General features: G+C 39.5%; 1 protein-coding gene across 1 annotated transcript in view; it reads right to left on the bottom strand.

Moving 5' to 3' along the window:
• SGCD (sarcoglycan delta) overlaps positions 1–25,917 on the bottom strand; it is a 576,378-nt gene that overhangs the window by 76,222 nt on the left and 474,239 nt on the right. Inside the window, exon 7 of the mRNA XM_047092045.1 lies at positions 22,866–22,938. Within this exon, the coding sequence (XP_046948001.1) occupies positions 22,866–22,938 (73 nt within the window). The remainder of the gene's footprint in view (positions 1–22,865; positions 22,939–25,917) is intronic.

Raw genomic sequence — 25,917 nt, forward strand, 5'->3', positions numbered from 1 at the left:
AACTCAGTGATCAACCTTGGCTACACTCTGGAATCACCAGGCATGCTCTAAACAATACCAAGGCTTAAGTGGCACCTCTAGAGATTCTGATTTAATTGTCCTGGGATGGCAACTAGGAGCCAGGGTCATTTTTTAAACTTCTCAGGTGGTTTGAATATGAAGCAAAGGTTGAGGATCACTGGCTTAGAGTTTGCAACTCAGTCAGGCAGACAAAGAATAAGTAAGTGAACAAAATAATAATAATTACATGAAACAAAAGGCCATGAAGAGTGGTGTTTTGTGCTTTCTGGTTAGCTCCAACAAATCTCCATTCTGAGATAGGGCCCAAGGCTTAGTAGGCTGTGACTGAAAACTAAATTTTGTGGATCTGTGTCTTCCCACACTTCTTCCATGGTGAGGTTGTGGTTATGACAGACATTACCCTTGTGGCAGATTATCAGTGAGGCAATGGCCAGGATGCTGAACCTTCGGCTTTTCTTGCTGTGTCAAGTTACTTGTTCTGATCAGAAAATCTGAAAGCTTTTGCTTTTGAGTGCAATTGAAGGCATAAGAAATGAAATAGGGAGATTGAAATTCCTTTTGTTCTCTGAGGACAGATTCCTTTTGCATGGTGGTATGGTTTAGCAGAAAGAGTATAAAGTCAGGCCAAGTGCTATTATTCTTCCTGGCTCCCTGAATATCTTCGTACAAGTTCCTGAACTTCTATGAGTTTCTGGCTCCTTACCCATAAAACAGGGATGATCATGGTTGGGGCTTCTTCCCAGAGGTGCTTCTTCTGATATGAAGATTAAATGACATAAGACACACAAGGAACTAAGCTGGTTCTAGGCATAGGATGTTCTCCATAAATACTGACCACTTTGCCTGGGTATTAAAAGTCTCCCCTTCTAGACAATAAACTCCATGAGGGCAAAGACCATACCCGTCTTGGTTGTCATTGCATCCCTAGCACCTAGGTCCAATGCACAGCATGCATTCAAATATTCGTAGAAGGAATACATTCATTTGGGTTATATTTACATGTCTAGTTCAGTAACTCCAGCCCAGTAAACCCTGGGCTGCCCAGTAAAGTGCCCAGATTCGAGCAGCAACTGTCATCTCAAAGATTCTTGAACAAGGCCTAATGGGGAAGATGGCAGTGTAGGAGGATGCTGGGCTCACCGTGTCCTGCTGGTCACTTAGATTCCACTTACACCTGCCTAATAACCCAGAAAACCGCTAGAAGACTAGCAGAACGGACTCTCCAGAGCCAAGCACAGACGAGAGGCCCACGGAAGAAGGTAGGAAGGGCGGAGAGGCTAACGAACTGATCAAAAATGATTTAAACAATACAACAGAAAGTGAATTTAGAATAATAGTCATAAAATTAATCGCTGGGCTTGAAAACAGTATAGAGGACAGCAGAGAATCTATTGCTACAGAGATCAAGGGACTAAGGAACAGCCAGGAGGAGCTAAAAAATGCTATTAATGAACTGCAAAATACAATGGAGACGACCACAGTTCGGATTGAAGAGGCAGAGGAGAGAATAGGTGAACTAGAAGATAAAATTAGGGAAAAAGAGGAAGCTGAGAGAAAGAGAGATAAAAAAAAAATCCAGGAGTATGAGGGGAAAATTAGAGAACTAAGTGATACACTAAAGAGAAATAATCTACGCATAATTGGTATTCCAGAGGAGGAAGAGAGAGGGAAAGGTGCTGAAGGTGTACTTGAAGAAATAATAGCTGAGAACTTCCCTGATCTGGGGAAGGAAAAGGCATTGAAATCCAAGAGGCACAGAGAACTCCCTTCAGACGTAACTTGAATTGATCTTCTGCATGACATATCATAGTGAAACTGGCAGAATACAAGGATAAAGAGAAAATTCTGAAAGCAGCTAGGGAGAAACGTGCTCTAACATATAAAGGGAGACCAATAAGACTTGTGACCAATCTCTCTACTGAAACTTGGCAGGCCAGAAAGGAATGGCAGGAAATCTTCCATGTGATGAACAGAAAAAATATGCAGCTGAGAATCCTTTATCCAGCAAGTCTGTCATTTAGAATAGAAGGAGAGATAAAGGTCTTCCCAAACAAATAAAAACTGGAGGAATTCGTCACCACTAAACCAGCCCTACAAGAGATCCTAAGGGGGATCCTGTGAGACAAAGTACCAGAGACATCACTACAAGCATGAAACCCTACAGACATCACAATGACTCTAAACCCATATCTTTCTATAATAACACTGAACATAAATGGACTAAATGCACCAACCAAAAGACATAGGGTATCAGAATGGATAAAAAAACAAGACCCATCTATTTGCTGTCTACAAGAGACTCATTTTAGACATGAGAACACCTTCAGATTGAAAGTGAGGGGATGGAGAACTATTTATCATGCTACTGGAGGTCAAAAGAAAGCTGGAGTAGCCGTACTTATATCAGACAAACTAGACTTTAAATTAAAGGCTGTAACAAGAGATGAAGAAGGGCATTATATAATAATTACAGGGTCTATCCATCAGGAAGAGCTAACAATTATAAATGTCTATGTGCCGAATATGGGAGCCCCCAAATATATAAAACAATTACTCACAAACATAAGCAACCTTATTGATAAGAATGTGGTAATTGCAGGGGACTTTAACACTCCACTTACAGAAATGGATAGATCATCTAGACACACGGTCAATAAAGAAACAAGGGCCCTGAATGATACGTTGGATCAGATAGACTTGACAGATATATTTAGAACGCTGCATCCCAAAGCAACAAAATATACTTTCTTCTCGAGTGCACATGGAACATTCTCCAAGATAGATCACATACTGGGTCACAAAACAGCCCTTCATAAGTATATAAGAATTGAGATCATACCATGCATACTTTCAGACCACAATGCTATGAAGCTTGAAATCAACCACAGGAAAAAGTCTGGAAAACCTCCAAAAGCATGGAGGTTAAAGAACACCCTACTAAAGAATGAATGGGTCAACCAGGCAATTAGAGAAGAAATTAAAAAATATATGGAAACAGACAAAAATGAAAATACACCAATCCAAATGCTTTGGGATGCAGCGAAGGCAGTCCTGAGAGGAAAATACATTGCAATCCAGGCCTATCTCAAGAAACAAGAAAAATCCCAAATACAAAATCTAACAGCACACCTAAAGGAAATAGAAGCAGAACAGCAAAGACAGCCTAAACCCAGCAGAAGAAGAGAAATAATAAAGATCAGAGCAGAAATAAACAATATAGAATCTAAGAAAAAACTGTAGAGCAGATCAACGAAACCAAGAGTTGTTTTTTTGAAAAAATAAACAAAATTGATAAACCTTTAGCCATGCTTCTCAAAAAGAAAAGGGAGATGACCCAAATAGATAAAATCATGAATGAAAATGGAATTATTACAACCAATCCCTCAGAGATACAAGCAATTATCAGGGAATACTATGAAAAATTATATGCCAATACACTGGACAATCTGGAAGAAATGGATAAATTCCTAAACACGCACACACTTCTAAAACTCAATCAGGAGAAAATAGAAAGCTTGAACAGACCCATAATCAGCGAGGAAATTGAATCAGTTATCAAAAATCTCCCAACAAATAAGAGTCCAGGACGAGATGGCTTCTCTGGGGAGTTCTACCAGACATTTAAAGCAGAGATAATACCTATCCTTCTCAAGCTATTCCAAAAAATAGAAAGGGAAGGGAAACTTCCAGACTCATTCTATGAAGCCAGTATTACTTTGATTCCTAAACCAGACAGAGACCCAGTAAAAAAAGAAAACTACAGGCCAATCTCCCTGATGAATATGGATGCAAAAATTCCCAATAAGATACTAGCAAATCAAATTCAACAGCATATAACAAGAATTATCCACCATGATCAAGTGGGATTCATTCCTGGGATTCAGGGCTGGTTCAACATTTGCAAATCAATCAACGTGATACATCACATTAGTAAAAAAGATAAGAACCATATGATCCTGTCAATCAATGCAGAAAAGGCATTTGACAAAATTGAGCAATGTTTCTTAATAAAAACCCTCGAGAAATTCGGGATAGAAGGAACATACTTAAACATCATAAAAGCCATTTATGAAAAGCCCACAGCTAACATCATCCTCAATGGGGAAAAACTGAGAGCTTTTTCCCTGAGATCAGGAACACGACAGGGATGTCCACTCTCACCACTGTTGTTTAACATAGTGTTGGAAGTGCTAGCATCAGCAATCAGACAACAAAAGGAAATCAAAGGCATCAAAATTGGCAAAGATGAAGTTAAGCTTTCACTTTTTGCAGATGACATGATATTATACATGGAAAACCTTATAGACTCCACTAAAAGTCTGCTAGAACTGATACGTGAATTTAGGAAAGTTGCAGGATACAAAATCAATGTACAGAAATCAGTTGCATTCTTATACACTAATAATGAAGTAACAGAAAGACAAATACAGAAACTGATCCCATTCACAATTGTACCAAGAAGCATAAAATACCTGGGGATAAATCTAACCAAAGATGTAAAAGATCTGTATGCTGAAAACTATAGACAGCTTATGAAGGAAATTGAAGAAGATATAAAGAAATGGAAAAACATTCCATGCTCATGGATTGGAAGAATAAATATTGTCAAAATGTCAATACTACCCAAAGCTATCTACACATTCAATGCAATCCCAGTCAAAATTGCACCAGCATTCTTCTCGAAGCTAGAACAAGCAATCCTAAAATTCATATGGAACCACAAAAGGCCCCGAATAGCCAAAGTAATTTTGAAGAAGAAGGCCAAAGCAGGAGGCATCACAATCTCCGACTTTATCCTCTACTGCAAAGCTGTAATCATCAAGACAGCATGGTATTGGCACAAAAACAGACACAGAGACCAATGGAATAGAATAGATACCCCAGAACTAGACCCACAAACGTATGGCCAACTAATCTTTGACAAAGCAGGACGGAACATCCAATGGAAAAAAGACAGTCTCTTTAACAAATGGTGCTGGGAGAACTGGACAGCAACATGCAGAAGGTTGAAACTAGACCACTTTCTCACACCATTCACAAAAATAAACTCAAAATGGATAAAGGACCTGAATGTGAGACAGGAAACCATCAAAACCCTAGAGGAGAAAGCAGGAAAAAGACCTCTCTGACCTCAGTCATAGCAATTTCTTACTTGACACATCCCCAAAGGCAAGGGAATTAAAAGCAAAAGTGAACTAATGGGACCTCATCAAGATAAAAAGCTTCTGCACAGCAAAGGAAACAACCAACAAAACTAAAAAGCAACTAATGGAATGGGAAAAGATGTTTGCAAATGACATATCGGACCAAGGGGTAGTATCCAAAATCTATAAAGAGCTCACTAAACTCCACACCCGAAAAACAAATAATCCAGTGAAGAAATGGGCAGAAAACATGAACAGACACTTCTCTAAAGAAGACATCCGGATGGCCAACAAGCACATGAAAAGATGCTCAATGTCGCTCCTCATCAGGGAAATACAAATCAAAACCACACTCAGATATCACCTCACGCCAGTCAGAGTGGCCAAAATGAACAAATCAGGAGACTATAGATGCTGGAGAGGATGTGGAGAAACGGGAACCCTCTTGCACTGTTGGTGGGAATGCAAATTGGTGCAGCCACTCTGGAAAACAGTGTGGAGGTTCCTCAAAAAATTAAAAATAGACCTACCCTATGACCCAGCAGTAGCACTGCTAGGAATTTACCCAAGCGACACAGGAGTACTGATGCATAGGGGCACTTGTACCCCAATGTTTATAGCAGCACTGTCAACAATAGCCAAATTATGGAAAGAGCCTAAATGTCCATCAACTGATGAATGGATAAAAAAATTGTGGTTTATATACACAATGGAGTACTACATGGCAATGAGAAAGAATGAAATACGGCCCTTTGTAGCAATGTGGATGGAACTGGAGAGTGTGATGCTAAGTGAAATAAGCCATACAGAGAAAGACAGATACATATGTTTTAACTCTTATGTGGATCCTGAGAAACTTAACAGAAACCCATGGGGGAGGGGAAGGAAAAAAAAAAAAAAGAGCTTAGAGTGGGAGAGAGCCAAAGCATAAGAAACTCTTAAAAACTGAGAATAGACTGAGGGCTGATGGTGGGTGGGTGATGGGTATTGAGGAGGGCACCTTTTGGGATGAGCACTGGGTGTTGTATGGAAACCAATTTGACAATAAATTAAAAAAAAAAAAGACTCTTGAACAGGTTCAACTTGTTAAATGGTGCTCTATGCCTGCTTCGAATTGTCCTACTTTATAGGCTGTGTCCCCAGATCTTATCAAGTTTTTCCTTTGGAACATGGGAGTGCTGGTGAACCAAAGGATCAGCATTGCTTAGCTTATCCTGAGGTCCCAGGCTCTGTCTTAAGTGCTACCCCAGAGAGTACATGAAAACTGTTTCAACCCATGTGCTATTCATCCACGGGACCTCATTAGTATTGTCTGGTCAAGTGATGCCAGTCCTTTGAAAAAATACTGCTGAGGTTTGCTTTTCATGACCATGGTGATATCTAACTATTATTACCAAAGAGAATTCATTTGATTGGCAAAACCACAGCACTCACTCTGTCTTGCAGGTTCATCTGGCCTGGTAATAGGCTGCAGGCAAGAAGCAAGTGTTCAATGATGGCAACCTAAGGTTATTAGATAAAAATCCATGTAAGCCAAGTGAAAAAGAGGTACCCATTCTGGCCTTTGGGGGAAGAAAACACTGTAACTCATAAGGGTGCAATTTAATGAAGGATCAAAACCTTTATGAAGGTATGTGAGAATAAATGGGTGAGCTCTAGGAAGGTACAAAAGAGTCAATGTGAAAAATGTTAAAAGAAATCTCATTAGGATTTCATGTGTAATTTCATTCTCCTGCTGGGCTTATGAGAGAGCCATTGATTCCTGGTGGCAGTAGACAACCAGGATGAAAGGTACCCAGATGAGGCTTCTTATTTCTGGGATTTTCTACCTGGTTTGCCCCCCAGGGAAGCTGGTCTAAGCTTCTGTCTCCTTTCTAGAAATGGTTGAAGAAGCTAGGAGGGGCAGTGTTTTGGTCAAGGCAGTGTTAAGAGTTAGTGGATTTTAAAACATTTTAAAACTTACGAGCTAATTTGTTTTTCCTTTTTAAACAATGTTTCCACCTCCATCCTCACCATATTGTGACAAAATTCAGAAAAAGGTCAAAAGCTATTTGCTGTATGAGTGCTTAAAACATTCAGCTTTTCATGCATAACCACAACACTTAACCACTTCATCCTGTCTGTGTAGTGCAACCTCTCAGTTTCCCTTTCCTTAGGACAAGGTTTGCCTCTCTAATGCATGAATACAAATGGCAAATGGCTTTGCTCTAAGAAAATTTCCAAAGCTGGGTTAAAGTTCACTATTAATGTTTGTTACTTTGATTGCCTTACACTTTGTTTTATTGTTGTTTTGATTATATTGACTTGTATAAAATAGGCTAGGAACCCACTGCTGACCATTTTCTATGGGAGGCAAATGACAGAGCAAAATTACCCCTATCGCTGGGACAGGTCCCGTGGGCATAATCCAGAATGAGTAATGGTCTGTTGCTTCAACAACAAAGTCCTCAAAACTAACATCTGAGTTCCTACATTCTAGGTATGTGTGAAGTTGTTCGTATAAATCATGCTATTTGGTTCTCACAAGCCTTTCTGAATTGGTGCTGTTCTCGTCCCCCTGTTCACCAATGAGGCAGCTGACATAGAGGTTTTAAAACCTTGTCCAGAGGCATATCCTATCAGTGAAGGACAACACGGGGATCTAGGGTCTAGTAGTCAGGCTCTAGAATCTTCCCCTCACCTTTACTCTGTACTGCTGCCAGTGTGAGGGATTCTGCCCATAGACTAAAACCTCAAAATCTTACTGAGCTCTGAGAAAGTAACATTTTTCTTATGCCAAACATTAACCCCTCAGTCTCCTCATGGGTACCATGGGGGATGAAGCCAATCCCTCTTGTCCTACTTTAGGTTGTTTCTGAGGGAGTATTTATAAAAATGCTTTGAAATTTACAAAGCACCACAGGAATGTGAAGAATTTGAATTGTACTCCAAACACTCATAGTGCAAGCAAAAATAAAAAGGAATCAATCAATGTTGGTCACAGACTGTGTCCTTCAAGGTTACAGTCAAGATTAGCTCACTGAATGCAGCCTTTAAAAGGAATTTAAATGTAATGAGAGGTCCCTGGTAACATCACATCCATGAGCAGTACTTTGAAGGCCGAGTCTTAGAATGTTGGTGTTAAAGCATATCTGAAAGGTCATTTAGTTAAAATCTTCCCATCTTTTGATGCATGACACATCTCTATAATAGTCTTGGTCTGGTGGCCCCCTGCTTATGTTGAGTCTCTCATGAGTATCAAGGGAGATAATTTGCCACTGCAGACCATTAGAAACTGCTTCCTTATGTTGGGATTCCTCACTTTGGGTTCTACTGCCCTCACTCCTTAGACATCCCACATTATTAGAATAGCAAAATTCTCTTTTTGTAAGAATATCACACATTGTGCAGAGAGAGGAACATTGTGCCTTTACTTGTTCATTTGACTTAGTCACTGCATGACTCAAGATATAGTATTAGTATACGACAGGAGGCAAAACTCTCCATGCATCCTTCTTTAAGAACTGACTTCTAGCTTGAGAATCAGTCAGTAATGTGCTGAATGTATTGTAATAGCTCCTCAAACATGGAGAGGGGGACGTGTCCAATTCATTATGGTTGTATCTCACAAATGGTCCTCAAAGCGTAGCTCAGTCATTTGTGGGGGTGGGTAATCAGAGGCCCGAGGCCTCCTGCTCTCCTTTTTAATCCCACATATCAAGCATGTTTTCCATAGATATTTACACTCAGAGGCTGAAGTGTATTTTCTTCATTTCCCAAAGAGATTTCCATGAGGACCACAGGGAGAACCATAAACTAACAGACAGATGCATCATGTTAAGAAGGGTGTCAACACTTTCCTTTAATCAGTACACAGTCAATATTCTCCATCATGAATAACTAATAAGTTTCTGAACTCCTTCCCTCAGATGTCATTGCAGAAATCTATCTGAGGAATGTCATCTGCACTTAATGAAGGGACAAGCATTATAATTAAGTTTGAAGCTATTTCTTAAGCATGAAGCTGCCACGAAGTGTGAAATGACTATAATTCACATTTTTAAGCCCCGGAATTTATTAGCATCGATGTTCTATTCAAGGTTAGGAGTATGGTGCCTGTACAGTCACAGGATTCAAATGGTTCTGTGCTGTTATTCTGGAGTGAGTATGCCTGAGCTCAGATGTCAGGCAAGGAAAATAATCATTAATGACTCAGGTTTTATTTTTTGGAAAAAAAAATCTCAAAGACCTGGAAACTCATTTCCCTTTGTGAATAGGAAGGGACAATGACATGCAAAACTGGGCAAAAGGGGACTTCGCATTCCTCTAGGAACGATAATAACCATGGTTGAGAAAATGGAGAGAAACTACAGGCCAGAGGCTTCCAGTTAAGCATGGCTCTGCTGGAGTGTGACGACTCTACAACCAGGGTGAAAACAGAATCAAAAGTTTTGACACTGCTTGTAAGAGAAAGAAGACTGAATTATTCTCTTTTGGAAATGACTTCATGTGGACAGAAGAAACAAAAGCATGGGATAATAAGTGCTTAGACAAAATCCAGGAGACTTTGATGGGCTCTCCTTTACAAACAAATGTGAAAGAGGCAACTACTCATGTTTGTGCTGGTTGAGCACATACTTTTGGAGAGGATACATTTGTAATGATCCATCTAACCTAAACCCCTTTGTGAGTGTGGGCAATGGCAAACATGGAAGACATCTCAGCCAGTGAATCCAACAAGGAAGAAATGTAGGGGCTTTTGTGTGTCTGTAACAGGCAGGTCATATGAGCCAGGGGTGTGCCCCAAAGGGTTTCCTTAGGAAGTGTGATTTAAGCTGAGAGTTGAAACATGATTATGTAGACAGAGAGTACAGAAGAATGTTTCAAGGCAAGGGAATAACAAAGCTCTAAGGGAAGGCACCAAGGTACAGCAGAGGAAACAAAGAGAAGGTACAAGTGCTGAAGTCACATGGAGTTCTGACTGAGCTCAACAAAGGTCTACCTCTATTCCTTCTGAAATGCCAATGCAATGACTGGAGATAACTGTAAAATGACCCCCCCCCCCAAAAGGCACACACCCACAATGAAAAGAGAAGCAGCGCGGGTAGAAGAAAGGTATTGATCCAGTTTTGGAAGTTGAAAAGCAAACAGAGGTGACGTCACTAGCAGATGACAGAAAACTGAAAGCTAAGAGCCTGTGGGTTTGGGGAAGACCTAGCCAAAAGTAAATTCAGGCTGCATAATCCCTGCAAGGCGCAGGCATGGAAACATGCTGGCATCACTGTGACTGACAGTCTGGTGGGACTGTTTTCAGGAAGGCTGGTTGGGGTCTCCATGGGAAACTCTCAGACTAGATGTCTCTCCAATGTACATACCCAGGGGACCAGGCCACCTTTACCATTATGGACTAAATGTTTGTGCCCCCCACCGCACTTCCTGCCAAATTCACATGGTGAAACACTAATCCTCAATGTGATGGTTACAGGAAGTGGGGCTCTAGGGAGGTGATTTAGGGGAAGCCGTCACAAATGAGATTAGTGCCCTTAGAGACCCCAGAGCTCCCTAGCCACTTGTGCCATATGAGCACACAGCAAGAAGATGGCTGTCTATGTACCAGGAAGCAAGCCCTCAGCAGGAACATGCCAGTACCTTGATCTTGGATTTCCCAGCTTCCAGAACTCTAAAAAATATATTTGTTGTTTATAAGCTATCCAGTCTATGATATTCTATTATAGCAGTCCAAATGGACTAGGACACTCACTATGGAAGACTTGAATTCTGTGAGACAAGGACAGCTAAGGCAGTGCTATACTGAAAACAGGGAATTAAGTGAAAATCTACATGTTGAAGAATGACACCTTGTAGGCTCCACCTGAACACCAGCTTCATTCCCAGCAAGGAATTAGGACACTAATCAGTGACCTGGGGAAACTGACCAGCCCAAGAGAAAAAAGGCATATAGAGTCTCATATTTGGAGTCACCCACCTAAAAATCCCAGCCTGACCATGCTACTTACTTCGAAGCCCAACATCCAACAAGCTCCATTCATGCACACAAAACTTCCCAAAAGATTCTTAGTGCTTCATGCTAAAACATAAACAGACATCTGAGAATCACCAGCCGTTTGAAAAAGTCCCAATCAAAAAGCCAGTGACCTGAAACATAATTTTAAAAAGTAAGAACGGGAGAAATTTGAAATGATCACTAATATCATCAAAGAATAAAGAGACGATAATACACCTGCAAAATTAATACAGGGTGCTACAGAAGGGAACAGCTATAGAGTAAAATATGTTTAGAAACTGAAATGTGAGCTCAGGAATTAAAAGTTCAGTGGGAGGAACAGGCAATGGAGAGGAGGAGAACAGAGGGAGAAACAAAATGTGGAATTTGAGAAATTTAACAGAAGACCATAGGGGAAGGGAAGGAAAGATAAGTTACACACAGAGGGAGGCAAACCATAAGAGACTCTTAAATACAGAGAACAAGCTGATGGGGGTGGGGTTGGGGGGAGTGGGGAAAATGGGTGGTGGGCATTGAGGAGGGCACTTGTTGGGATGAGCAATGGATGTTGTATGTAAATGATGAATCATGGGAATCTACTCCCGAAGCCAAGAGCACACTGTGTGCTAGCTAACTTGACAACAAATTGTTAAAAAAAAAAAAAAAGAAAAGATTGGAAGGGGGGTAAGGGTGATCAGAGACGAGAAGCCAGGACATCACCCAAGGCCAGATCAACTACTTGAAGGTTACTTGTGAGTACTCTGGTTTTGAAATTTTATCTTCAAGTCAGTGGGAGCCACCAAAGGATAGCAAACAAGGGATTGACATTTGACCCAAGTTGGCACATAGTCCCTGGCCAGGAAATCCAGTGAGTTTATAGAATTCTCTCTGAGATCAGATGGTCTTGATCTCATTTATATTATATTCTAACAATCCATGGAAAATTCTGGAGTAAGAAACAAAATGACATCCATTGGCTGATTTTTTTTTCTTTTTATGATTCACTTCTAGTTCTCAACTTATTTCAGGTAAAAAACTGTTGTCAGCTTGTTCCTTTCAACTCCCATTACTCTTTGTTTTGAAAAGGTTATAATTGGAATAAAACAAGGCTGGCTTTGAGCCAAAATCATGAAGGGTGTAATTAAGCAAGATTTTCTGTCTATGCACCCAGCAGAGCCATCCTACTGAGGGGGAAAAAAAACGGAGAATCACAAAGCAATTGTGTGTTTTTCAAGAATAATAGAACAATCTACCCCACACACTTTACATAATAAATGGCAGCTGCTGACATTTTAATCAAGATAAAAACAATAATAAAGTCACAATGCTCCTTTTGAGGCAGAAGGTAGTCCCAACTCAGGAATTTTGTCAAACCTACACTCATGCCCATTCTGTTCTAAAAGGCTGAGAGGTTAGCACTTAATTTAGGATCTCATACCTGCCTTGACAACATGGACGAAAGTGCCATTTCAAACCACACCCCCCCCCCCATCATGAGTTAATCTTCTGAGTAATTTTTTCACATTTTGAACTCTTACATTAAAAATTAAAAGATATAATTTTAATTCTTAAGTAAAAGCCACTTGTCCTGGATAATGATAATCATGTGTCACATTGCCTTTCTTGGATTCAGATGAAAATGGGCCAGCCATTAAGGGACAACCACATAGGTACTAAGGTGCCTCATTTCACATGGTTGATGGCTTTAGCTGTCAGAGATAGTCGAGTAATCATTTTGAGAGACGCATGTAAATGTTTTAGTTATTAAGGCATTTCCTCCAGTATTTTGTTGGTTTAAAAGATTATAAATCTAGGAGCGTTTTGGGGAGTAGGAGTGTCAATCAGTGCCAGTTCAAGACTTACAGAGAAACTAAATCACTAATAGCAGGTGCCTGGTGATGGATTCTGAAAGCATTTTTTTTTTTCCTTTTGATCACACCCGGTGTTCCCTACAAGACACACAGGGGAAGACTCATGGCTTCTGAAGCCTGATGGTCAGCTCAGATATTGTGACTGACACAATACCTTGTATTGCAGGCTGCCCAATTTACAAATTGTGTTCATCAGTGATAGCAAATGGCATTTCTTTGTTGTTCTTACTTGACTTAATTGTTCTCTCAAATTTATGCTTATGGATTGTTAGAAAAAAAATACACTTCTTGTGGCATCTTCTCTGTGATTAAAAAGTATTGTTTCCCATTAGGATAAATAATTAATCTTTCAATTTTCTTCTCCCACTTTATATCATAATGGATATGGGGAGGATGGGGCTTATGTGACCTTGTGGTAACAGGAACAAAGTTCAGATTCCATAAGATGTTGTCCTGATTGACATCAGCCTAGCAGCCCACACTTAAGTCCTCACAGGGTGAATTCTGGTTACTGCTCACTGGGCTCATTTAATGCTCGCTGAGTGAAGTCTGAATGGTGTTTGCAGGCCCTGAGGCCTGGGTAGGTTTTCCACTGTACCACCAAATCGGACTGTCTGCTTTGGAGCCCACAGACCCACTGCAGGGAAGCTGCCCAGGAGCCCACTAGTCTGCCCCATCAGTCATCAATCTGCCGGGCTCAACAGGATACCACGTGGATTCCTTCCTGCCCTGGCATTCCCAACCCCCAGGAGCTGAAGGAGATTTGAGAGTGCTGACCCAAGTCCCCTCTTCCTCTCTAGCCACATGACAATCCAGAGGGTTGTGAGACCAACCAGCTCTATAAGCTGGTTTCCTCCTAGAGTCCCAAATGAAAATGCACAATGACCCTCTGCTTCTGACTTTCCTTGAAATCTAATTGGTTTCCCCTTTCCATGAATCAGAGAACAAAGGTCAACAGGCTGTAGTATATTTTACCACTTGCTTTCCCTACATTTCCTATCTTCTTACTACACTTCACCAGAGATCAGAAAAGATGGATTTTACATTTCCTCTTCCTGAGTGGGAATTCCTCTATGCCGTAGAGTCTGTTTCCCCCATGATGTTATCTTCCATTTATCCTTCCTTGGCCTCCAATGGTAGAATTATACTGTACAGAGGAGATGTCGGCAGATCACAAAGGTTTGGTAGCTTTAAAATATAATCTCTATCATATTTGTAAAACAAAAAAGCCTTAGATAAATATGGCAAAGGGAAAGATGGAAATACCTCAAATATGGCAGGATCCCTTTACCTTTACCCCTTTGTTCTCCTATATACTTAGAGAACCATGGTGAAAAGGGCACCTAGAGAAAAGGTTGGGGATAAGGGAACAAAATAAATAGGTAGATAAATCCAAACTCTGTTTTGGTATTAATGAAAAAAAGGGGGGGGGGAAATGATAGGATTCTGGAATGCAGGAAGAAGGGAAGGAGGGAGAAAAGGGACATATATGGTCTTGAAAGATGGACAAGATGTATTACTTTGGGTTTTCAAACAGGTTTGCAACCTTAAAGTGGACTTCTTTAAGCTCTTGCCTGTGGCTTTCAGATGTTCATTTTTCTGGGTGGGCACTGTAGGTTGGTGAAAAATTGTGATACAGTCCCTAGCATCTTAGGCAAAATGAGAAAATGGAGCCTCCGCAATTATATGTTAATATTATTACATGCATGCAGTTTATGGGGCTTTCATTCTAAGGCTATGTCTTAGTCAACAGTAGATGTAGATACACAAAAGCTTTTTGGTTTTGTCCTTTATTGAAAAAGAATTATTAGTCACCCAGGTTTCATAGAAACTTTTTACTGGTTGATGAAATTTAAAACTTTAGGGACTCATGTCTGAGGGCTGGAACCCCATGAAAATGAGCTGCTTGTTCCTCCCAGTAGCTAACATTTGTTGAATTAATGTTCACTGAGCTTTTCCCATGTTCTAGGCACTGGGTGAGGATAGCTTAGGAGACTTGTCCAAGTTCACAAAGAAGATAGGATTTGGGGCCAAACTCAAACACAATGCAGAATACCTTCAAAGCATGACTCTTGACAAACATGAACACTGTGTCATGATCCTTCTGTTTTGTAAGGCTTGTGAGTATCTATGACATTATCTGGCCATTGTACATTTTCATTTCTCCTTTGAATCACTTCAGTATTCATGATCTGTGATCAGACAATTGTGAATTTCATATGTGCAAAATAAAACTGAAAAATCTAGTCTAAGTACATGGAATTGGAAGTTAGAGGAGAGGGAAGATCAATAAAATTACAGAACATGTCTGCAAAATGTTTAAAAAGGAGAACATTTAAGGATTTCTCTTACAATGGTATTCCCCCATATACCATGCACCCATAGCTATAAGAAGCATAATATATAGCCTCTCCCTCCTCTCTCTACCTGCATATATATATATAAAATACATATGTATGTGTATATGTATATATGCATATATGTAAAAATGTCATATGTGTATAAAATGATATATATCCATGTATATAAATATATATATTATATATGTATATATAATATATATATTACACATATCATTAAAAATGTGACCACCCATCCAGTATTTTTGCTATTTTGACTTTTGAGGTGGACACGGGAAGGGAGAAGTATTACTAAGTCTCTAATTAATAGAACTCTGATGCTTTAACAGACGGTTCCGGTGGCTTACATTTATGAACCGCTGCCAGTCAAATAAACATTTAGTTGGCTACAGCCGTTTTAAAATAAAATTAAAGAAATAAATTCATTTTTTGTCAATTTGGAAGTGTCTAATTCTTGTTTTCCTATGATATACACAGACTGTAAATCTCAAACGTTCCCAAAGGAGTTTAGATTAGTATCTATCCATTAAAAAAAGATCCTACAGAATACTCAAGTGCATATTGGGAGTAACAGATGCATCTTTCTGCTTTATTGTTAAAACTCTGGTAATGTTGTGGGGAAAAAAAACACAGTAGCAAAGAAATGCCTTGTTTATTTGAAGAGGCAGAATGGGTTTGATAGTAATGACTCTTACAGTTCTGAATTATGTACTAAACTCTGAAACTTGTAACAATCCTTAAAGTCCTCTGTGATCATATTTGAGATTGCCTTCACAATTTATTAAAGAACACAATGGTCATAAGGAAATTATAGCACCTCATTTTTAGAAATGACACGGTAATATTCTTGGGAGCTACAGAAATACATTGGCCTATTTGCCTTTACATTAAGTGGACCTAGAGAACCATGCTTTTTAAATTCTGAGGCCCACTTACTGGCTTTTTCTTTCATCTTGCTACTAAAATATCCCATACCTAACCCTCTCAGGTAGAATTCTCTGTGTCATTCTCTGTGTGTCCTCTGACTTTGTTCATATATCTAGTCCATCACTTATCATACTACCTTATATTTGGGTTGCATGTCTATCTTATTCTCCTTAACTATAAATTATTTGAGTACTCATTTATCTCTTTATTCCAAATATTTAGCACATGCCTTGACTCCTAGTAAGTGTCCAAAAAAAAAAACTGGCGAAGAGTGACTGACCTATGATGAAATGGAAATCAGGTCACCACCCTTATCATAACTGTATGTAGAGTAAGAGCACATCCGCACATTAGTTGATGAAAAATTCTTTTGTAAAGATCTTATGGTTTCTTGCTGTTTTTTGGTCCCTTCCAAGCTTTTAGTGATATCCAGAGGAACAGAATTGGCTATATGTGTTTAGTGGTCTAGGTAACCTTCTCCTATGTTTTACATTTGCCCTGGCATATGTCTGGGAAATAAGATCTCACAGTCTATTTCCTGTTCCTGTAGGATCAGAATCTTACAGAGAGCTTCATAGTTGAAAAGACTCCTTAGAGCAAGGTAGGCATTCAAAGGTAGCTTCTGTTCTTACAGAAAATACATATGCAAAACTAAATGGCCTATTTCCTGTCTCAGATCATGCACAGCCTGAGATCAGGGAACTTTCCAATTGTCTTTATATACAGACACCAGGAAAAAAAATAATGAACAAGTGAACATTTAATATAGTCAGATTATGAATTTCAGATCGTGAATTTATTAAAATCCAGTTTCTGTTCCAAGTTAGTTTTTCTTATTTCAAGAGACAGGCATAGTGACTGGTAGATTTTTTTCAGTAGAGTCTTGAATCTAGAGCAACATGTCATTATTTCAGAATTGTCCTTCAGGGGCAAAGTCAACAAACCACCCAACTTGGATATTGGGCTCAGACCTTGCTAACCCTCATTATTTGTCTGGAGAGAAGCAACCCTCTTTTGTGATTGTTCAACTCAACTCTGGATTATTTACAAACATCTTAAGTGAACACTGTGAATACAGTAACGATAGTAACTCTGAAAAAGAAAGCAGTCAACCGAAACTCTAGCAGAGGAAGCTACTACTTTTTGAGCTGAGGATTGAGATCTTCTAGGAAGATGTGCTGGAGGCCTAACATCTGCCTCTCATTAACAAGCAAACAAACAACAATAAAAGAACAAACAAAAAAAAAAAACCTTCAAAATCCAAACTGATGTTGGAGGAAACAAGTTATCCCAACAGACAAGGTCTCTAAAATAGACGCTATTTTCCCACGTTTGATATTTGGGGTAAGTGAAGGACACGGATGGATATTTAAGTTTTGCTTGTTCAGTTCAGAAGTTAGTGTATGGAAAAATAACCTGTAGTCTTTTTAACTCAGTTCCCACTGACAAGTAAGGCAAAGAAAATCTGGGTATAGAACATTATTTAAAAAAAAACTCTCTACTCATCATCAGGGAAATACAAATCAAAACCACAATGAGATACTACCTTACACCTGTCAGAATGACTAACATTAACAACTCAGGCAACAACAGATGTTGGCGAGGACGCGGAGAAAGAGGATCTCTTTTGCACTGTTGGTGGGAATGCAAGCTGGTGCAGCCACTCTGGAAAACAGTATGGAGGTTCCTCAAAAAACTAAAAATGGAACTACCCTATGACCCAGCAATTGCACTACTAGGTATTTATCCAAAGGATACAAGGTGTGCTGTTTCGAAGGGACACATGCACCCCCATGTTTATAGCAGCACTCTCAACAATAACCAAAGTATGGAAAGAGCCCAAATGTCCATCGATGGATGAATGGAAAAAGAAGATGTGGTATATATATACATACAATGGAGTATTACTCAGCAATCAAAAAGAATGAAATCTTGCCATTTGCAACTACGTGGATGGAACTGGAAGGTATGATGCTAAGTGAAATTAGAGAGACAAATATCATGACTTCACTCATATGAGGACTTTAAGATGCAAAACAGATGAACATAAGGGAAGGGAAGCAAAAATAATATAAAAATAAGGGGGGGGGACAAAACAGAAGAGACTCATAAATATGGAGAACAAACTGAGCGTTATGGGAGGAGTTGTGGGAGGGGGGATGGCCTAAATGGGTAAGGGGCACTAAGGAATCTACTCCTGAAATCATTGTTGCACTATATGCTAACTCATTTGGATGTAAATTTTAAAAAATAAAAAATAAAACAAGTTAAAATAAAAAAAACAACTCTCATTAAAAACATTCTAACAACTGCAGTGGGAGTTTTAAAGATGCATTAATTCACATATCAACAAATAGTTTTTCCGTTAAACTCTTCTTTACATATTTTTTGGATCTGTAATGCATTCAGGTGATTGCACGTTTTTAAGCAAATCTTACATAAAATAAGATATTTTATGGGGCTACAATGTTGATTTTTTAGTTTTGATAAATATACCGTGGATATGTAAGATGTTAACATCAGAAATACCAGGTAAAGGGTATAGAGGGATAATCTGCAGGAATATTGCAACTCTTCTTTTCTTTTCTTTTCTTTTTTTTTTGCAAAGGTTTATTTACTTGTTTATTTATTTATTTAGGCAGAGAGTGAGAGAGAGAGTGAGAGAGAAAGAGAGAGAGAAGGAGAGAGAGAGAGAAAGAAAGAAAGAGAGAGAGAAAGAGAGAGAAAGAGAGAGAAAGAAAGAAAGAAAGAGAGAGAGAAAGAGAGAGAGAGAGAGAGGAGAGAGAATATGAATGAATGAATCTGACTTGGGACTCCATCTACAAACCACAAGATCATGACCTGAGCCAAAATCAAGAGTCCAATGCTTAACCACTGAGCCACTGAGGTCCCCTGCAACTATTCTGTTAATCTAAAATTACTTTATAATAAAAAGTAAAATAATATAAGGGGATTAGCTGTTTGGAGCCTGAAGAGACCTGGCTTTTTATAGATATCAGGGCTCCAGGATTAGCTCAAGGCTATATAGTGTGTTTGCTGTAGGTATCTGACCCCCAGCTCGATATTCTTCCCCTCAGTTGTGTTGCTCCTGAGGAGTGGACCAATTCTGCTTCACCTGAACAGCTCACTCAGTGCTGTCTGCTGGCACAAATCCAGGGATCTTCCTTAGGTTATTCTACTTTCCTAAGATGATAAGACATCCCAGCACAAATGCACTGGATCAGTAAAACTGATCCAACTGTAAAGCCAGAGGCCAGAAGACTTAGTCACCAAGTTCATTACCTATTTACTCAATATCCAAGGTCAATACCATTCAATAGCACAGAGTAAAGTGTGGTACCATTAGATGACAAAGGTGAAACATCCACAGAAGCACTGGTCTGGGCTAATATATCAGCTACATTTCATTATCTTTCAATTGGTCAGAGATTCTCCCACAAAGTGCCATTAAAATAAAAAAAAATCATAAGGATGAAGGAGCTAATTATCACATTCTAGGCCCTGACTCCATTCAGGCTATCAACCATCAACACAATTTGAATAGGGGCGAACATTCTACATTCCAGTTGTAGAATGACGTATGAAAGTCTTTTTATGTGTCCTGCAAGAAAATTTTGTTTCTTGTTTCTGTAGGATATGCTTACAACTTTAAAATAAACAATGGAAAGGTAGCAATGAGTAGAAGTCCTTATTTTGTTGCACTTTGACTCAGGAGATTCACTTGTAAATTTTGGAAATTTAATTTTTTTAAGGCAAGGTCCCAGGATTTTCCATTGGTGTCAACAGAGGACCATAGTCTACAACCTTATATGAGCAATTACTGTGCTCTAAAGTTTTCAGAATATGGATCTCTAAAGTGGGCTGATGCTTGGATAATTTGTCTTTTTTTTTTTTTTTCAACGTTTATTTATTTTTGGGACAGAGAGAGACAGAGCATGAACGGGGGAGGCGCAGAGAGAGAGGGAGACACAGAATCGGAAACAGGCTCCAGGCTCTGAGCCATCAGCCCAGAGCCTGACACGGGGCTCGAACTCACGGACCGCGAGATCGTGACCTGGCTGAAGTCGGACGCTTAACCGACTGCGCCACCCAGGCGCCCCTGGATAATTTGTCTTTTTATTTGATGTGGGCTGGGTTTGTTTTTAACCACGTAAGATTTATTTTTCTATTAAAAAATTATTTTTGCATTTATTTATTTTTGAGACACAGAGAGAGACAGAGTATGAGTGGGAAGGGGCAGAGAGAGAGGGAGACACAGAATCTGAAGCAGGCTCCAGTCTCTGAGCCTCCAGCACAGAGCCCAACACGGGGTTGGAACTGAGGAGCTGTGGGATCATGACCTGAGCTGAAGTCGGACGCTTAACTGACTGAGCCGCTCAGGCGCCCTTATTTTTCTATTTAAAGCAAAGTTAGCCTAAATTTTTGACTCTCATATTTTCCATGCCTTCCAGGTAATGGAGCACTTGTTCCATGGGGGGAGGGGAGGAATTACTGGGTCATATTTAGAGGTCAACTTCTTCTAGACAGCACCTTTCTTTGGACTGATCAGCACTAATTACTGACCAGTTGTGTTAAAAAATAACCCTGTTCCTCAAGAGGTCTGTGAAAAGAAAGGGAAACAGGTCACACATTAGCTTGTCTCAAAAAAGAGCTCTTCTATCACAGACACGAGGATTCACTGCCCTCTCAGAGAATGAGCTTGCTCTCAGAGTCCTGAAATACAGGTTTCCTTGGGTGGATTTGCTGAAAAGATTCCAGCTTTAGCACCTAAGATGAAACAAAGGATCTAGCTGACGGTCAGGTAACTTCTGGCAGGAAGAAGCCCTGAGATGGAAGCAACTATTCAAGGAAAAAATAAAACCTTGCAATGTAGCATATAATGTTAAAAATACAGCCCATGGTATATGGGATTTGGAGAAGAAAATGTTCTCTTTCTTCACCAACTATCCTCTTCCTTTGGCCCAATTTATTTCCCTATAGTCATAAAGCCTTACAAGCTTTGCAAGAATGCTAGGCATTTTGTAATGAGGAGATATATTCTCCACTTACTGAGAATGTGTTTCTGTTCAGGGAAATCCAAACGCCAACATGGCTGCTGCCGTTTTAGCAAGACATAGATCTCGGGGCTGCATCTTGAAAAAGTAGATATGGCTTGTGTGATACAAACGCATTTGCTTATGTTTGATGTCTACTATTAAATATTCAATATTATTTATGATGATTTATGCTAGAAGAACTACAAGAAATGAAGAAATCCAGCATTCCCTGAATTCTTCATGGCTGTAAATGAGGTAGGGAAGCAGAAGAGACTCCATTTTAGAAAGGCTCCATCTCTGCTGTTTTTCTACTAGACCCCATTTCTGAATAAGCCAAAGGAGCTATGTTCCCACTTCCAAGGGGAAGCAAGAAAGTTAATCTGAATTTTGTTCTAGGTCCCAAACATCTGATAACATCTAAGAAGAGCCAAAACCCAAACATGTTCCAGGACATTATCTTCCAACAAACCACGGCCTACACTGGCATCAACACCCCCTACCTTCAGTGATTTATGGAATAACAGCTATTGGTCACCCAACACTTGCAGTTGATCAGACCCTACCCTGGATTCCTGGAGAAACACATACCTCAGACCCCTTTCCCGTATAAAACCCTAATCCCAAGCGATGCTGAAACTCATTCTCCTTTCCTTTCTGAGTCTCCCAGACACTCCATCTGCTATTTTCTGTCTGTCACTCATGCTATTCAATAAATTCTGCTTTCACTTTCTCCAGATTATATTTGATTTCTTCCTGCATGAAGCCCAGGACCCTCTTACTGGTCCTGCGGGAGACCCCTCTGGGTCCCAGCCTGCCTATATCATAAGTATATGGTAAAAATTATAGTTATATTTGTGTCAACATACCACTTTTTATGGGTTCCTTTTTGGAGCCAGGGATGGTCCTTTGGTGGCTGTAATGGTTTTTAGGTTATATCTATCTCTTTGTCTGTTTATCTATAGGTATATCTATTGTTCTTTTTTGTTTCCTTAGTTGTTGGTGGTAAATATACAGGATCTCAGAGTCTTTTTCTGCTAAAGGCGGCACAATTATAGATATTTGAAGATTAACACCAGTACAAGGAATATCCACAGAAAGTAGTTCTAGTACCATAACACTCCAAGTAATGGAGAGATTATTACATACAAATAAAAATCTGTATCGTATTAGAGTCCAGTTTCTTTCAGATACCACTTTTCTTTGGGCTGATCAGCACCAATTACTGACTAGTGCTTTTTGGTCCCACAAAATACAGTAGGAAACAGGCAGTGCAAATGAATGAATCCTGCATCTCCTAATTACAAGGCTGGCACCCTCTTCCTCCAAACCCTCAATCTTCTTAAGTTCTCAGAGAAAATTTTCCCTTGGCTGTAGCTTATCTTCTTGTCCTTTCTAATCTCTCCCAGTTTGTATATTCATGTTGTGATGCTGTTACATTCCTTATAGTCAAAATGGATCATCAGCCAGTTGCTCAGACAAAGGAAACAGCCACTAATCAATGCAAAGCATAGTCAGAAATTTACCTTAGTTCCTTGAAGGGGTCTGCCCTGACATTAGGTGTCTCTATAGATTTAGGGAACACTGTGCCCTCCGCTCCTGTAAACAAAAGAAAAAAGCAAACAGAGGTTGGAGACTTTGCATGTCACCTGGGGACACGATCAGCACAATGAGTGGAGCTAAATGTAGTGAATCCTTCACACAACCCAAAGCACACATTTTGCCATTGGCTTTAGCTTCCTACCTTTAGTGGGGGGGGGGGGCACTGAATCAAATCATGCAAACAGCCTGTGAAAAAACAAGGAGCTTCTTTTGAAAGTGTTCTTGCTGAGATCAGAGTGAGGCCATGAGGCAAATACAATGTTAACATTAAAAAGAAAAAAAAAAAAAAGCCTAGAAATGGCACAGTCTAACTCTTGTCTCTCATCAACTATTAATAGTTACCCAACTGGAAATGTTTTGAAAAACAGCAGCTGAAGCCCTCTTATTTCAGTGTGGGGCACAAATCATAGAACACATACAACATCTCAGCAGTGGGTGGATGGTGGAGAACACTATAACACTGTAAACTATTCACCTAATAAAATCTAGCAAAAACATTTTTCCCTAAAGTTCTACACTATTATCTTGAAAAGTTAAACAAAACAGAACACTGTGAGAGATCATTTGAAGTTCAGTGCTTTCACACTTTGAGTATTATTCAACATTGATCCCCAACCCAATCTAGACAGTTAGCTCTTGACCTTGCTACAAGCTTTTATCTTTACAACTTGTTATCACCAGCTGAACCTTCCCAGCCATAGAGGTGGTGATTATCTGATTTGTCTGCTCCCAAAGTGTTTTTCAACTCATTTACGCCTCAGTTTATCACAGACAATTGCACTGAATATTAGTTTTTCAATTAAACTTAGCTAGGCAGTATCCTGTACTTTGAAGTAAAGGTGTTGATTTTTATACATTTTTTTGGTGTAGTTCTTTGAAGCCACAAAAAGGGGCAGAATAATACCTTGTATGCATGTGTGAATTTCTAGAATCCTCTTGCATTGCTATGATGTCTAGAATTCCTCCATTAACCACTGATTACAAATCCAGATTTATCTTAGCTAAGTCTAGGAAAATGAAACGGTTTCTTGACTTTTGTAGCAACTGTAAAAATATTTAATCTTTTTGATACAAGCAAGACTACTGCAAGTAAAATCAGCAAACAATGCCTCAAATTTTAACATCATGGATGGTCACTAAAGTATCCTGGTAAATGATAACTATTAATCTGAGCTAGCATTTTGAGTGACTACTACAAGCCGGATACCATCATGTACACATCATATGTACTAGCTCATTTATTGCCTGCAACCACCCTACCAACAGTTGCAGTAGGCAAAGAGACGTTTAGTGTGGGGACATTAAAGATCTTTTTCTGCCCATAGACACTTTTGCCTTTCAAGACACCAACCCACCACCTTTCAAATATATCAAAATGTACCCACAGTCTCAATTACATACAACATTTTTGATGTAAATTTCCTAAGCATGTTGTTTTATTATGCATACACTATTTTGCCCTAGTGATTTAAACTTTATTATGTTCTTTATAAATGTGGTGGTTCATTTTATGTGTCAGCTTGACTTGGATCATGAGGTAATCAGATACTGAGCTAAACACAACCTCTGGGTGTGAGGGTGTTTCCAGATGAGAGTAGAATCAAAGGACTTAGCAGAGCAGTGTGCCCTCCCCAGTGTGGGTGAGCATCAGCCAATCCTGTTGAGGGCCCAACTAGAACAAAATGGAGGAGGAAGGAAGAATTAGGTTCTTCCTGTCTAACTGCTTGAATTGGGATATCAATCTTCTCCTGCCATCAGTGCTCCTTGTTCTCAGGCCTTAATACCCAGACTGGAATCTACACCATTGACTGCACTGGTTCTCAGTGAGCCTTGGGACTCATTCTGAATTATGTCATGAACTTTCCTGGGTCTCCATCTTATAGACAGCAGATTGTGGGACTCCTTAGCTTCTATGATGACTTGAGCCAGTTTCTTATAATGACTTTCTTCCCATAGGTAGATCCATATTGACTCTGTTTCTCTGAAGAATCCTAACACAATAAGTGAATAAGATTGGGTTGGATTATAGACTATAATGTGGCTTTTGTTACACATGTATTAAATTTTGTTTTGCAGAGCATACAATCCACATCTCCAAGATTTTTGTGATCCTTTGAAGAGCGCCTAGACGAAAGATACTGTAGAGGGTGCCTAGTAGGTAAAATAGGCCAGGAGAAATCACGGGACCTGAGTGACACATTGGGACGTGGTTCTAAAGTGTCTGACCCAAGAGCATGGCCTTAGTCACCTCTCAGTACCATCTCAAACCTGTTATTGAGCAATTCCCATCTGTCACTACTGCAATTAACAGGGGCTTCCCTTGAAATCCCTTCCCTTTCTATTCCTTAGAGATGCTTAGTTCTGAGCCACTGGAACCTATTTTTGTTGTTGTTGTTGTTGTTGTTTTTAATGATTAAAAGGAACAATTATACACCTGATTAAGGCTAGGAAAGTTATTTCTGTTTACATACACTGTGTCGACTCTTTAGTACCAGCTCATATCTCCCCTTCCTCTACTAAGAAAACTATGAAAACTGCATGAGAAAGAGCATTACCTCCCTTAAAATCAACCCTAATTGTCTGGCTTACCGATACAGCAATTAGTACTGCTCATAGACAACCTTCATTATTTGAACTGGTATTAACATGCTGTGAGGCTTTGTGTTTCACTGATATCTCCTGTATCCTCCTATCATTTTATAAGGCCCCTTGAAGCCCAAGAATACCTACTTCTTAGGACTATGCAAAATATATACATATATAAGGATATATACTACATTTATTCAGTTCAATTGTCCAAAAATGAAGAATGCCATTTTCTTAAAATGAACCTCAAAAGCATGCACTATTTTCTTTATTTTATTCAAGCTTTGTGCTGCGTCTGTTTCTCCATTTGTCAGATACACTGACCAAACCTCATTTGCCACTTTTTAACATCTGGCTGTACTAAGCTCAGGAAGGAAGTGCTGTACCACA

The sequence above is a fragment of the Lynx rufus genome, unplaced genomic scaffold (assembly GCF_022079265.1).
Source record: "Lynx rufus isolate CCGP_SWC_20201006 ecotype Redwood Valley unplaced genomic scaffold, mLynRuf1.p SCAF_1, whole genome shotgun sequence".
NCBI lineage: Eukaryota > Metazoa > Chordata > Mammalia > Carnivora > Felidae > Lynx > Lynx rufus.